The sequence below is a fragment of the Tursiops truncatus genome, chromosome 5 (assembly GCF_011762595.2).
Source record: "Tursiops truncatus isolate mTurTru1 chromosome 5, mTurTru1.mat.Y, whole genome shotgun sequence".
NCBI lineage: Eukaryota > Metazoa > Chordata > Mammalia > Artiodactyla > Delphinidae > Tursiops > Tursiops truncatus.
Genome location: NC_047038.1, coordinates 99,725,440 through 99,740,857, shown reverse-complemented (window position 1 = coordinate 99,740,857; position 15,418 = coordinate 99,725,440). Strand labels below are relative to the sequence as shown.

The 15,418-nt window shown below is 42.2% G+C and overlaps 1 protein-coding gene across 7 annotated transcripts in view; it reads left to right on the top strand.

Moving 5' to 3' along the window:
- Positions 1-12,190, top strand: part of WDFY3 (WD repeat and FYVE domain containing 3) — a 264,702-nt gene extending 252,512 nt beyond the window's left edge. For all 7 annotated transcript variants that reach the window (XM_073805420.1, XM_073805422.1, XM_073805421.1 and 4 more), the window contains 5 exons: positions 1,064-1,160; positions 3,427-3,750; positions 4,367-4,478; positions 4,929-5,126; positions 8,833-12,190. In XM_073805420.1, coding sequence (XP_073661521.1) covers positions 1,064-1,160; positions 3,427-3,750; positions 4,367-4,478; positions 4,929-5,126; positions 8,833-8,956 — 855 coding nt within the window. In that variant the 3' untranslated portion in view covers positions 8,957-12,190. The remainder of the gene's footprint in view (positions 1-1,063; positions 1,161-3,426; positions 3,751-4,366; positions 4,479-4,928; positions 5,127-8,832) is intronic.
- The last annotated feature ends 3,228 nt before the right edge of the window (positions 12,191-15,418 follow it).

The following is a 15,418-nucleotide window of genomic DNA, read 5'->3' as shown; positions in this document are numbered from 1 at the left end:
CGTATTGCTCAGCAAACTCTCACTCAGATGGAAAGAAACATTGTCCATTGGGTTATCAGACGCAGAGAACATCAATGACTCAGCTTCTTTTCTTCCCATTAAGTAGATCTATTAGTGCCGCTAACCACTTGACAGCTTGACACAAGCAGATCACTTAAACACGATTTCCATGTCACCTTGGGATTGCTAAAAATGTCACTTGCATAAGTATTGGCTTTTTAGCTTGTCAAATGGCTTCTTAGGGAAGACGGGGACTGTGTCTCCTCTACAGAGAATCACTGAGCTAGAAAATGCTTCCAGGGGCCTCAGGTCATCCATTCATTCCCTGTCTAGGATCCTGTATGATTTCACCTGAATCCTAGATACTTTATCCTTTTCTTAGTTTTCATGCCTTGGGCCTCTACCGAAAATGAAATCCACAGAGTATTTACCTTTGTAGCCTGTTCTAATATTTGGGTTTTTCTCTCGGGAGATTTTTCTTTGTGTCTTTCTTCATTAATTGCACTCTATAAAAGCAGAGAGCAGCTGGCTGCTGCCCTTGTAATCACAGTCACATGCTGAGCAACGATGAGGCCATCGGCCAATCCCACGCCACACCCTGCACCTCAGACAGCAGGCACACCCTAAAGTCTGCAGAGCAGCATTCCACATTACCCCATCTGTGGGGCATCGTGAAGAGCTCCGTAGCCAAATATGTCTGGGGATCCTGCTTCCTGTATGCCTTCTTGGAGATCTAGAGTATATGTTAGTATATGCAAGGTTCTTTGTCAGAACCAAAGACGTGTACTTAGTTGAACTATGTTTTTGAAATCTCTTTGACCCCAGTCCTTTTCTGTCGACCATGAAACACCCACTCATATCTCATGGAACACGGTTTGGGGAGAACTGTTTATTTGTAAGCAGTCCCTGCCACATTTTTCAAGATACAGGGAAATTAACTATACACAATAATAGGAATTAAGTTATCTGTTTAACCCTGCGAACCAATCTTCATCCAGTAACTGGTAAATTGTTTCTGTAATCAGTTCAACTGTTTTTCATTTCCATACTTACTTAAATTCAGTTTTGGAGAATGGAATTTTTGCAAGTTCCTGAAACACCAGCTCCTGAGACTGTTGAAGTCCTAGAAATGCAGGAAGACTGTCCAGAAGCACAAATAGGTATTTAATACTTTCTAAAAAGTTTTTCAATAGTTTTCATGTTTCTTTTTTTTTAAGTCATTATGCGTAAACTTACATCAACCAAGATAAGCAAGAGCCTGAGGCTGGGCGTTGCTGTCAGAAGCAGGATCACTGCCTAGTAAGCCAGCTGAGCAGGCATGCAAAGTTCTGTGTGGTTCACCAGGCAGCAACCCTTGTGGTAGTGTCTTTGTGGTCGGCTTCCACATCCCATAATAAATACAGTTACAAGCTTCCTGGAATACCAGAGGCTTGGGCTTTCAGTTCTGAAAAATACAAAGCAGATCCAGAGGGCACAGTGTTGGATGAGTCAGAGGGCCACACCTCAGTCCCACATCTGTCTCACCCTTCACTTGAACAGCTCCCTATGAGTGACAGGGCAGTATCGTGTTTATAAACTATTCACAGAGGCAGACCAGGGTCCACGCCCTGGACCTGCTCAAGAAGAACATTCATCAAACAGAAGCTTGGTGATCTGTATTCTGCTATCTGTTATTTGTGAAGCACTTTAAAATTTTCCCGTGAAATATAAAGATAGATTATATTTATGCAGAATGTTTGGAAACAATGCCAGAGAATCAGGCTAAGGTGTGCTTTGGGTTACTGAATTCCAGAGAAGTTACCCCTCATCAATTTAGAACAGTTGGTGTAAGACACTTCATAGAAAGGAACAGGGTTTTTTTTTTTTTAAGTTCAACCTCTAAATCGTCTCTCCATGGTTAATTTTTGTACACTGGGAATTCAGCGTGAATTTGACGATGTGAGGGAGTTGTTAAGGAAAAAGGCTCATTATCAGAGAGACACAAATCCCCTGCCCTCGTAAGCTGAAAGTAGTCTTTACTTTCTTTGCCAGAACCGGTGGACAGAACATTTTAAAGCTTGTATTACTTTAATGCATGTAAATTTCCATAGTCAAATGTAGCTCCACTGAGAAAGTCATCTGGGCATTTGGGGACCTAAAAATTCAGTTCAATTCAGTTAGTATTTGGGGGTTAATAGCTATTGTGTGTCAGACATTGGATTGTGTGGTCCAGTGAGAAGTGGGTCCCTTCCCTTCCTTTTAACAAAGCGTGTTAAGTAGATAACAGCGAAAGATGAATAAGAGATAGAAGAAGGGGTTGGATTTGGGGAGGAGAGACATTTGTATGTCTTCGTCTTCCTTATGTTTCACACTGTGGACGAAGTTTGGCAGAAGCGGCAGAGGGGAGAGCAGCCCACAGGAAGGAATGACTTGGGACGGTGTCGAAGTGGTGGGACTTGAGGACAGTGGCCTGGGTGAAAGGGAAGATAAGCTAATGGTTCTCTGGAAATCAAAGCTGCTTCAAAGACTGCTGTTTGAAGACTTTCATGATCATAAGCCAAATTAAGTATTTGTCTTGCTAAAAAATACTTGTAGTGGGCTGGTGCTTGCTCACTTGTTCTTGCTCTCCTTTTTTCCAGTTACATATATTTATTTCCCATAAATTTTCCCTGCAGTAGACTTTACTGCAAGGGAATTGAGATGAAGAAATGCACAGTAACAATGGAAAGAGGAGGAAGAACAAAACTCTAAATTAAAGCTTACATCCACAGTTCGTTCATCTATGTTGTCATTTATATTGACTGCTGTATGGAAGGCACTGTGCTTGGGACCCCTTCTCTCCAACTGACCACTGTGTTGTAGAAAGAATGACGGAAAGTAATAGTTTGGGGTGAAAATTTTAAATATGTGAGAGCCATACAGCTGTTAAAGGAGTCCAGAAGAGAGAGTTACTTTCTGTTGCAGGAACCAGGTAAGATTTTAGAGAAAGAAGTATTTAAGCTGTGCTTTCAAAGATAGGTAACATCGGAACACACAGAGATTGGGAAGGTGAGTCTAGGTAGGGCCAACCCGAGTGTGCAAAATTAGCTCTACAGAGGAGCAGCCAGGCTGCGTGGAGAGCAGAGTTGGCACCATCCAGCTGAACTGTGGTAGAAATGTGAGGCAGGTAGTGAGAATCCACAAAGGCAGGTTTGGGCCAGATTGTGAAAGAATGAATGCCAAGCTAAGGATTTTGGCCAGAAGCATTCTGTGAACTCCGGAATTCTACCGTTTTGATATCTGTACCTAGCTGGAAATTCTGGCAATTTATTTTCTCTTACTGTAATATTGAGCTTAAAATAGTATGTCTCTTGTGTCTTAACTAGTAGAGGAAAAATACCAACGGGACAACACTGGGTCTAACTCTAATGTGTGTGTGTTCTCTAATTCTCCCACCGCAATACCCAGGGCCAGAAGCCCAGGAAGAGGACAGCAGCGACTCCGAAGCAGATGAGCAGAGCGTCATCCAGGACCCCGGGGACACTCCCAGCCAGCCCAGCAGCACCAGCCACAGGCCCCGGGCGGCCTCCTGCCGAGCCACGGCCACCTGGTGTAATGACAGTGGCTCCGATGACTCCAGGCGCTGGTCCGACCAGCTCAGCCTCGATGAGAAAGACGGCTTCGTATTTGTGAACTATTCAGAGGGCCAGACCAGACCTCACCTGCAGGCTCCCCTTAATCACCCCCACCCCAATCCCGCTGAAGCGCGGAATTTCAGCAGATTGAAGCCCGGTAACTTGAAGCCTGGTGTCTGTTTCTCACCTCTTGTGGGTGGCGCGAGGGTTGGTGGACAGAGGCAGTGAGCTGTAGCTCTCCCTTGCCCCATTCCTGTGACAAAGACCCCCCACAAAGAGGGCCTCAAGTTTCTTCTTGTGTAAGGCAGACTTAAAGGCCCTTGGGCATTCTCTCCTACCATGGTGTTTGCAATACGTTGGGCATTTTTTTAAAGAATAACACCTCAGACCAAAACTTAGTTCATTCACAGATTATGAAAGCCTTTGAAAATGGGCAAGCTGTTGATTATAGATAAATAGATAAAATTGTATTCACGGGTAACTTTGCCTATGATAGAGTTGGGGCAGGGTCCTCAACCGGAGAAATTGTGTCTTCTTGCACTGAGGATTTCCCCTTCTCCGTGTGTGTCTTTGTGAAGGCCTGAACTGGTCCATGGTCAGTGTCAAGCCAGACTTCTGTGCCTCTAACTGAGGCAGCAGCTGCCAAGAACAGAGAGGCTGCCGGAGCTGTGTGTTGCAGCACCCTGACGTTTGAGGGCAGCAGGTTAGGGTGCACCTAACAAACGCTGGCTCCCCTCACTTTGTCAGTCACACGTCGCACTTTTCCACCCCAGGGTACCGGTGGGAACGGCAGCTGGTGTTCAGGAGTAAGCTGACTATGCACACGGCCTTTGACCGGAAGGACAACGCACACCCGGCCGAGATCACTGCCCTGGGCGTCTCCAAGTAAGTGTCCAAGCTCTTCTGGCCACTCTTCCCCACGGGGCCATTTGCTCAGCCTGGGCGCACACACTCAGGCAGTCTCTGGGAGCACAGGTTTCATCTGCATCATCATGTGTGGCTCCAACAGACGAATCAGAAGAAGAAACCTGCCGGTGTGTGGATTTCACTTCCGAATGTCAAAAACCAAAAAGCTTTGCCTTCAAAAAAAAATAAAACAAAAACGAAAACTTCACCTTCTGTGTTCTTCAAAGGTACGGCACGGTTCGATTCCAGGGGAGCTGAAACGGAAGCGCACATTCGGGCTCAGTCCCATTTTTGTCCCTTTGCACGCACGACCCCCTCCCCAGCGCACACGCCCCCTGGGAACTGGCGTCACCGGAAGCTCTCCGGCCGCATGGCGGGGCTGGGGGCCGGGGCCTTCCATGCGGTGACTCTGCGTCGTGTCTCCTGCAGGGACCACAGTAGGATCCTCGTGGGCGATAGTCGAGGCCGGGTTTTCAGCTGGTCTGTGAGTGACCAGCCGGGCCGTTCCGCCGCTGACCACTGGGTGAAGGACGAAGGAGGGGACAGCTGTTCGGGCTGCTCCGTGCGGTTTTCTCTCACGGAAAGACGGCACCATTGCAGGAACTGCGGTCAGCTCTTCTGCCAGAAGTAAGATGAGATACAAGCTTCCTGAGTGTCTGTGGGTTAAGCTCTGAGGATGTGCGTTATGCCCATACGCTGTGTCTGTCTAAACCAGCCTTCACTTCCTCCTTGTTCTTTTTTACTGCCATTGTGAAATATTTGTCACATTGGAAAATACAGAGGTAATCATCACAAACACATGGCCACCCGTGACTCAGGCTGGGAAGGTGCTAACATTTGATCACATTTGCATATAAAACAGTACAGATTCATTTTAGGTCCTCTCTTCACCCTCACCCATCACACCCTCTTCTCCATGTGTTTTTACTTTGAGTGCATACGTTGTGTTCATAGATAACACTATATTATTGTTTATTGTGTTTTCAGTTTTACATAAATGTAGCATACTGTCTGTACCCCTCCGTAACTTATTTTTTTTTTACTCAACATTGTTTTTGAAATTCATTCACATAAATAACTATTATTCTAATAATTTCATCTTAACTGCTGTCATATTTTTTTGTATGAATATATCAGTATTTATCTCCTTCCCTTTTGATGGACTGTTAAAGGATTTTCTTTCATTTTATCAGTACTACAAACAATGCTGCAATGCACACCCGTATAAATGCCCTCTTAATACACAAGCCAGAGTTTCCCTAGAGGAGATACCACAGAACGGACTTGAAGATGGTAGACATACTCGTGAGCTTAACTAGGTATTCAAAATACTCTCCAGAACAGTAGTGCTAGTTTACTCCACCGCCAGCAGGATATGCAAATTCTCCCTGTTCTTATTCACACCTGGTATTGCCAAACTTTTCCACTTTTGCCAATCTGATAGCCAGTAGTGCTTTGTTGTTTTAACTTGCAGTGCTTCTGAGGTTGAACATCTTTTCATATGCTTATTGCCAGTTTGAGTTTCCTCTTGGGTAACTTGGCCCAGTTTCCTTTTGCGTTTGCTCTTCGATTTTTTTCCCCCTACTTGAGGAGTTGTTTTATGTATTCTGGGCTCTAATCCTTTGTCTTTCACATGTCTTGCAGATACCTTCTGCCAGTCTGTGGCTTGTGTTTTAACTTTATGTATGTTTTTTCTGTCACACAAGTTTTTAATTTTGATGTAGTAGCATGTATTGCTTTTTATGACTTTTGCTGTTTTTTGGTCTTAAAAAATCTTTCCCTGTCCTGTGGTCATAAAGATAGCCTTATTTATTTTCTTTTAAAAGTTTCAAAGTTTTGTTTTTCTTTTTTCTTTTTTTTGGCTAATATGTGCAAAGCACCTGGTATTTATTTTTATTTTTTTATTATTATTTTTTTAATTTATTCTTGGCTGCATTGGGTCTTCGTTGCTATGCACGGGCTTTCTGTAGTTGTGGCAAGCTGGGGCTACTCTTTGTTGCGGTTCGCGGGCTTCTAATTGCGGTGGCTTCTTTTGTTGCAGAGCACCGGCTCGAGGCACGCAGGGTTCAGTAGTTGTGGCACTCGGGCTGCTCAGTAGTTGTGGCTCTCGGGCGCTAGAGCACAGGCTCAGTAGTTGTGGCGCACACTGGCTTAGTTGCCCTACAGCATGTGGGATCTTCCCGGACCAGGGCTCGAACCCATGTCCCCCGCATTGGCAGGCAGATCCTTAACCACTGCGCCACCAGGGAAGTCCTCAAAGTTTTGTTTTTCATGTTGAGGTCTTTAGGTCCAAATCCATTTGGAATTTATTTGAGAGTATGACATGGGGTGGGGATCACTTATATTTCCCCAGTATGAAGAGTCAGCTGTCCCATCACCATTGATTTGGATACCTTCTCTGTTATACCCTGGGGTCCCACATATGCATGTACAGTCCTTTCCATGGCAGACAACAGAAAAGATCCCATGGGCAGTACCCTCTAATGCTTATATTGCCTTACTAGAGAGATGCTTTCACAGAAAACGCAAATTATATCATTGCTTCTGAGTTAGTTATTGAGGGGCATTGGCTTATTGGAAAGGGGGTGGCCTTGGGTTTACACTGACAAATGCTCCCTGGGCTGCTGTCCATTGTGCCATCTCAGGCACGTTACTAACCTCTCTGAGCTTCAGTTTCTTCATCTGTAAAATGTGGATAATTACACCTGCCCAATAGAGGTGTTGAGAGAATTAAATGAAATCGTGTATGAGTTTTGTAAAGCACCAGGTGCAAAGTCTGGTGATATAGGTGTTCAGTAAGAAGTGTTATTATAATTATTAATTTTTTTCAGACTAATGTCTTCCTTTTCTCCTGGGAAGTCTTATTCAAGATGAAGCAGCAGAATGTTGCTGCCAGCCATTTCTTATAGGAATTTCTCTGAGGCTGGCAGAGGATTCTGTCTTGCGGTCCTGTGCTTTGAGACACCCACTCTGTAAAGCCTAGTGATCTGATAATTTCTTTTTTTTTTTAATGTTTATTTAGTTAGTTAGTTATTTGATTGCACCGGGTCTTAATTGTGGCAGGCAGGCTCCTTAGTTGCAGCACGTGGGCTCCTTAGTTGCAGCTCACCACCTCCTTAGTTGTGGCATGCAAGCTCCTAGTTGCAGCATGCATATGGGATCTAGTTCCCTGACCAGGGATTGAACCAGGGCCCCCTGCTTCGGGAGCACAGAGTCTTAACCACTGTGCCACCAGGGAAGTCCCCAATCTAATAATTTCTGATAGCACCTCCATTTGCATGCTGGCACACATCTGTTCTTTATAGAGTTTAATTTGTAAAGTACTGTTTAAATGTAGGTAATTCTTTAAATTAGCTATTGCTCTCAAATGTGGGAGGGAGGCTTTATTTGAAAAACAAACCAAACAAGTGATTGATTATGACAGAGCAGGCACAGAAGGAATGCTGTCCAGGAGGGCGTAGCTCTACCGTGATCTTTGTGCCCTTCTGTTGCTGAGGGAGCTTGCCAGCCTTCATTCTTGAGGGTCTCCTCAAAGTCCAGTTCCTTAAACCCCCTAGGCTGCTTGCACTTCATGTGTTCTCTGGCTACTTTTACTGGTCTAATGGAAGAAATAAAACTGTTTCAGTCTTATGAAGAGCCAAGGTCAAAGTGATGAAGTGCCACACCCAAGGTCATACCCTGCCTTAGGCTGGGAATAGGAGTGCTTTCTATGAAGGACTCTGACATCGCTAAGTATAGTCCACTTCAGGGAATTCTGTCAAGATAAACAGAAAATGAGAAAATTTGGGCCAGACAGAAAAGCCAAACTACCTGTTTAAGAAATGACTGAGGAGTGAACCAAAGTGTTTAAAAGCCCAAAGGAAGTTGATAGTGACCAAAGTGTCTTTTGAAATGGGTGGTAAGTCCTCTCTTGCCAAGAGAAAAAAGGCTCCAAGTAAAGACATTGGCATACTGCCCAAGTTTATAGGGCATGAGGAAGAATGCATTTCCATCCTGCACAGGAAGAGTAGCCTCATAGATGTTCACTTCCTTGGCTTCATCCTGTAGAAAAATCTTTTTTTTTTTTTTTTAAATTCTCTGCAGTCAAATAAATGGCTTGCCTTGGTTTAATGTTACTTTTTTTCATAGAATGACACAAATAATACAGCACTCATTTTGGTCCTTGGTCAAACCACATGACCCAAACCAGTATGGCTCTGGGCATTCTTCTGGCCCCGTACAGTCTTGGGTGTTATACCGCAAGCTGTCCATTCAGATTTTAAATTCGTGTTTCTGAGCCCAGTGATCAAACATGGAGAAGACCCATAACTACCTCATTTTGCCTTTCCTTTAGGTGCAGCCGATTTCAGTCAGAAATCAAACGCTTGAAAATCTCATCCCCGGTACGTGTTTGTCAGAACTGTTATTACAATTTACAGCATGAGAGAGGTTCAGAAGATGGGCCTCGAAATTGCTGAAGATTCAACAAGCCGATTGGAGACCACGGTCTGTAGACCCCCTTCCCTATTCCCCTGTCACAACTCGCAGCTCGGAAGGCATCAAAACAGTCTCCGTTTACACATCTCTTCATACCACGTGTTTGAAGTGTGGGATTCAAAGGGAACATTGAATAAACGGGTGTAGAGTACAGTCATGGGGCAGACACTATTCAGGTGAACAGCACAAGAAGAATACAAGGTGGTTCCTAGGAGCAACATTTCAATATCCGATTCTCCCTTAACAATAGCTGTCTCCAAGAGAAAATCCTCATGTATTAACTGCCCTTTTCTTGCGTCTCATTTTTGTAGAGCTCCTCATCCTTATTTGGAAAAACCAACGACTACAAAAAAAAAAAAAAAAAAAAAAAAAAGGCTTTTAGAAAATAGTTGTAAATCTGACTTCTTTGCAAGTAACTGTGTATATTGTAAATAGGTACAAAGGCCTTTTTTCTAAATAAGGACTTAACTGCCTGTAACATGAGACTTCAAACTAAACCACTAACTCAATGAAATACGTATGGTTTGTCTGACATTGCTTACCAATTAATTATAAATATGTTTTATTTTTTAATCCTCAGAGACGTTATCTGTGGTCTTTCCGCCCCCCCCCCCTTTCAAACCCAGCCCATGTGCCTGATGTCATTTCTTTCAAGTTGCCCGCAGTATCTCCACTTAACCTAAGCTAGTAACCAAAACAGTGTCATGTGGACCTTCTTTAGGAAACAGTGTGGGAGAATAAGAGTCTGGTCATGAGATACCCTGGAAATCTTTGGGCATGTCATACGTGGCTACATCTCACACGTGGCTACGCACCACCTCAGTGTTGTTCTAATGTCATAAGGCCCCTTGTAAACTTCTCTTTGGACTGCCCTTTGGTCATAGCGTCCCCTCTTAGCACTACATAGCGGTGGTCGGGCAATCGACGCAGTGCAGGAAACAGCCCTGCCTCAGCTAATGGAAACATATTTGCATGTAACCCACTTTAACTTCTCCTGCATAGAACATAAGAGGTATGTGTCTTTGGTGACACTAATGTTCTACTATAGCTTATTTTCAAAAAAGGGTTAAAAAAAGAAGTGTACAGAATTAACATATAAACCTTGTTGTAAAACTGAATCATGTCAGAACTGCTTATAATTAACCTTTACCATTTAATGCCATCTACCTGAAAACAGTGAGATTTATACTGTATCAATGTCTATTTTTTTGTTTTTGCTATGAATATAATTACAGTATTTTAATATTTAGTTATTTAATTTGTTCTAGTTGGATACAGAACACACAAATCCAGGGAGACTAAAGCTGGTGGGGGCTAAGAGATTAGTTTACAGAAAAAAAGCTTTGGTGGTGGGATTTTTTTAAATGTGTGTTATGTACATATATAAATATATATATATAAAACAAATGAAACAATTAATCTAGATTTTAACATTTTCAGATATTTAGTGATAATATTACGAACAATTCTAAAAGCCCTGTGATTTGGAAAATGTAGAAGCATTTATGGCCCAAGAAAGGAAGGAGAGGCCTTCACACCTCATGGAGTTATCATATGAAGGACAGCGGCTTTGGCTTTCCCGATTTTTCATCTTTAGGCCCTGGTGACAGGCACACTTATGCACTAAAATGCACATATATGCACATGCATTCAAAAATAGGCATTGGTACAATAGTAATCTTGTACCTAATGGGCTGAAACCAGCTTAAGAACAAATTTGTTCTTCCTGATAACTAGGTCTCCAAGAGAAAATATAAAGGCTGCTTTAGTGCCTTATGCTTACTAAATTTAAACCTTTATTTACCTAGGTTTGAGCCTACAGTCTATTTATGATTACATATCAAAATTGATTAAAACACTTCCATTTCTAAAAGTTCAAATATACTTGTTAATAAAAGGATTATTGGCATTAATACTTTAACTTGAAGAAAAGTTGTGTTCTGTTTTCCTTTCTGTGTCTCACTCCTCCCCACCTTCCTCTTCCCCCCTCACCTTCTTTCTTCAATTCTAATAAATAATGCTGGATGTTCAACAGTTGCAGGACTTGTGCTCTCACATAATCATGGGCTTTGCCCCTGTCCGGCCCTAGAGATGAGTTGTAGCAGTGTTATTCTACACTTTTTAAAAGAGGCGTCCTCCTTGTGTCCACAAACCATGTTTACCCCAAACCCAATGGCAGAGATGTTCTTTAAAGACTTGAATATATGAATGTCTGTATGTAGCTATTTAAAGGTTATTCCTCTATGTGATATGAAGTTATATGGGATGAACACTTTTAAACTTTCCAACACAACTTCCATAACTAGAAGGTGGAAACCAAAACCCTCATGATAGTATTTCCTCTGGCAGCTGGTGCTGTGGGCAACTGTTTTGTTCAGTGGGTTTCTTTTCTTTTTGCTTTTAATGTAGAAATCACTAATCACTCACACATACAAGTACACTCACGTAAACTAATCGTTCCTCTGAATGTCCTTCTTTGTTCCATGTAAATTTGTTTACCAACATATATTCTCAGCATGTACATCCACCTTTGTGTGGTCCATATTCTTTGTCTGAGAGTACCTCACAGGGCTTCTGCCTGATCTTTGTAGTTTGTCCATCCATCCATCCATCCATGTCCTCTAACATTCGTGTGTATTGTGCAACTGTAATGTCATGCTTTTGAAGAGAAGAATAGCTGCCCCTAGCAGCCATCCATCTGAATGATAGCAAAACACTCTAGATAAGTTATTTTGCACTTTCTTATGTATAAAGTTGGTAGAAACTTATTTTTCCTTTGTATCATTTAAATACATTTTGTTTTGGTAAATGAACTGTGTATAAAATATTTATGCCATTAAAACTGTTTTTAGAAAGTATTTTTAATTTCAGCAAGTTTGGTTACTTGTTGCATGACTATTAACACAGCTGACTTTTTGTGTCAGTGCAATGTATATTTTTTTGTCCTGTTATTAACTTGTAAGCCCTAGTAATGGCCAATTATTTGTACAGCAACAGAAGTAAATTGAAGATACTGGCTAAGACTGGATTGATTGTGGACTTTTGTACTATATTGCAGAATCCAATATCTGTTCTTTGGTGGTTATGTAAAAGGCCTGAAGAATTACTATCTAGTGTGCAATCTGTGATAACTGAATGTTCATTGTATATCTGTCTCTGATGCAAAAAGGTAGAGTAACACAATTACAATACATGATTAAATGCAATAGTCCAGATACTTTTTTTTTTTCATTTCAAATAAATACCTACTATCTACCACCACCCCTTCTCACCCCCCTCCCAAAAAAAAAGAAAAGAAAAAGGAAAGTTTTTAAGCCAGCTCTTCAGGGGAGGAAAAACAAACAAAACAAAACTGAGGTCTAATAAAACTTTGTGTAGTTCTTTTCTAGTTGTGAATATATCTTTCAGAAGTGCCTGCTTAAAGTCTCTGCTTGCAGAGTTGTTGGCTGCTAGGGTCTGGTTCCAGTTCTAGTGCGATCCATCTTTAAAAACCAGGCTTTCTGCATCCTGAGCTTCCCAGTTGTGCTGGACTCCTGGGGCTGTGTGCACAGCCGCAGGGAGAGGCAAGTGGCTTCTGGGAGACACGACCCTCAGACTTGAATGGACCTGTGGAAAAGGACTGCATCGCATGGTTTGGGCTCCTTTTCCCTGAGCCTATTCTCTACCCATCATATTGTGGAAAGTAAGCAGTAATAAATTATACATCTAACTGTCTATTTCCCGCCCCTGCCATATTCACATCAGGAATACTCTGGTGTCCTGCCCCCCCTTTCTGGAAGCACAGTGCCCCACTGTCATTAGCTAGATAATTTGCCATTTCAGTCTTTGAGAGTGTTAGCAACTTACATCCGTTTTTATAGTTACTCACTTATTTGGTTTGAAAATTGACTTCCCAGAACAGGAGAATGTAGAAAACAATTTTTAAGTTTATTTAGGGTGCTTTAGTGATTTTTCTTCTTTCTAAAGATACTAACAAAATTCCCAGTTCATTTTAAGTATGATCAGCAGAGTTCCACATTTGAGGATATTGTGCTTATTACAAATTCCACCCCAGTGCAACTCCACTTCAGAGGCAGAAGATAGAGAATGCTAACAACTTCTATGACAGTAGATATTTCTTCAAAAATAACTCAGTGGTAAGAGAGAAAACCTAGGGCAGTTCTCATTGTTTTAATGCAATACTACTCATAATTCTAATGACCTCAAGAAGAGTTGCTATCAAATACGGGCTTGCAAAAATTCTTTTCAGGGTTTAAATGTGCAAATGATCAGTGAGTCCCTTTTCTGCCATTTGCTTCTCATCTTTAATAAAATTTCCTCTTCAGCCCTCATTTTGGCCCTTTTGGAGTGTTGAAGAAGCAGTCCAATGGAATTGGCTTAGCACTAGCTTAGTCTTTTTTGTCTTATCAATATTCTCATTTTCTCCCACCCATTGCAAAGCTCCTTTTTATTTATTTATTGTTCCTGTTGACTTTTGCTAGAAATGGCACCAAACCAAGCTACCACACTCAGAGATAGCATGGTGTTGGGAGAGCCCTGGCACAGTAATTCAGAGATGGAGCCTGCAGCTCTCCCCAGCTTGTGGACTTCCGAAGCCCCTCATGTGATCCCTCTTGGTGCACCAGGTTTCCTGTGTCAACACTGACCCTGAGAATGGGATGAGACTAAAGTAATGCTTTTTCAACTTTCTGGTCTTAAGACCTTTTGATCCTTAAAAACTTGAGGCCTCCAACCATTTTTGTTTATAGGGGCTGCATCTATAAGTAGTCATTGTATTAGAGATCAAAACTGAGATCTTAAAAATAATTTATTTAGAAGTAGCAATGATGAAACTATTATGCAATAACATCAATTACGTGTTTATATGAAAAAAAACTTTTCCAAATAAACAAAAAATATTAGTGAAGAGAGTGGAATGGTTTTACGATTTTGCAAATCTCTTTTATGTCTGGCTTAATTGAACACAGGTGGATTCTCATATCTGCTCCTACATTCAGTCTCTTGTGATTCTTCGTTTTGGTTGAAGCATATGAGGAAAATCCAGTCTCACACAGGTATGTGGTTAAAAGGGGGCGGGGAGAAGGATATTTTAATACCTTATGCAGGTCATTGTTTCTGAATAGCTTTCAGTTTCTTAAAGATTGATCACTATGTGGCATTTGAAACTACATCAGTGAACTTTTTATACTCTACTACTTTAAACTCCATTAGTCTGTCTGGTACATTGAATCTATCTTTTACCAATATGTAATTTTTTTTTTTTTTTTTTTTTTTTTTTTTTTTTTTTTGCGGTACGCGGGCCTCTCACTGTTGTGGCCTCTCCCGTTGCGGAGCACAGGCTCCGGACGCGCAGGCTCAGCGGCCATGGCTCACGGGCCCAGCCGCTCCGCGGCATGTGGGATCTTCCCGGACCGGGGCACGAACCCGCGTCCCCTGCATCGGCAGGCGGACTCTCAACCACTGCGCCACCAGGGAAGCCCCACCAATATGTAATTTTATAGCACCCATTGGCCATTTAGCACTACATCATTACTACTACTACAGTGTGTGTACATCTTCCAAGACGTTTTATTCTGTAATACATCAAAAAAATCACATCATACATAATATCAGAATATCTCCAGCAGTCTCAGAAAATTCTAAGTCAAACAGTTGTGGATATCACAGGTTTTTCAAAATTAGAATTTTTGCTTAAAACCTAACATTTTTTCATTGGCACCAGTCACTGTTTGCTGTTTTCTTTGAAGCAATAGTCTCACTCTGTTAATTTCAAGAATATTTCTGTCAAAGAACCGTGGTTTGTCAGCTGTTCTTTCAGGGCGAAAAGATGTGCTGTGAGAAAAGCAGCAGGCCAGCCGCAACTCAATTGCACAAGTACTTCGAGACAAACATTGTACTTAAGGATGCAGACGCCTTGTGGGTACCTCTCATTTTGTGTCACATAACTTAAGGTTCAAGGTTTAATAAAAGTAGTAATTTTACTGCTTCTCCAAGGACATGCTTAAGCGAAACAGAGCCTTCTTTCTACTGGGAGTGCTTGATGATGACTAGTAGTAGTTTGGTGCCACTGCCTGATTTCATGCTTGGATTCCAGCAGTTTTACTCACTGTTGCTGTTGCACCTGAGTTCTGTACAAATATCAATGCAGTAAAAAAGGCAAACAACATTTCAATATTATTATGAAAATAGTCTTCATCTTGTAGACCCCATGAAAGGGTCTTCAGGACTCCCAGGGGTCTGGGACTCCCAGACTTTGAGAAGCAGTGGTCCAAGGAGAAGATACGTGAGATGATCCCTAAATTGTAAAGCGGCAGGTCTGAATCTCATCAGGGAACAGTGTTCCTAATCATAGACCCAGGGCTTTCAGCGGGGCTCCTGTTGAAACCTGCCAAGTGCAAGACCAGGCCCTGCCTCACTGGGCTCGCCACTGGGGCCATGGCCAT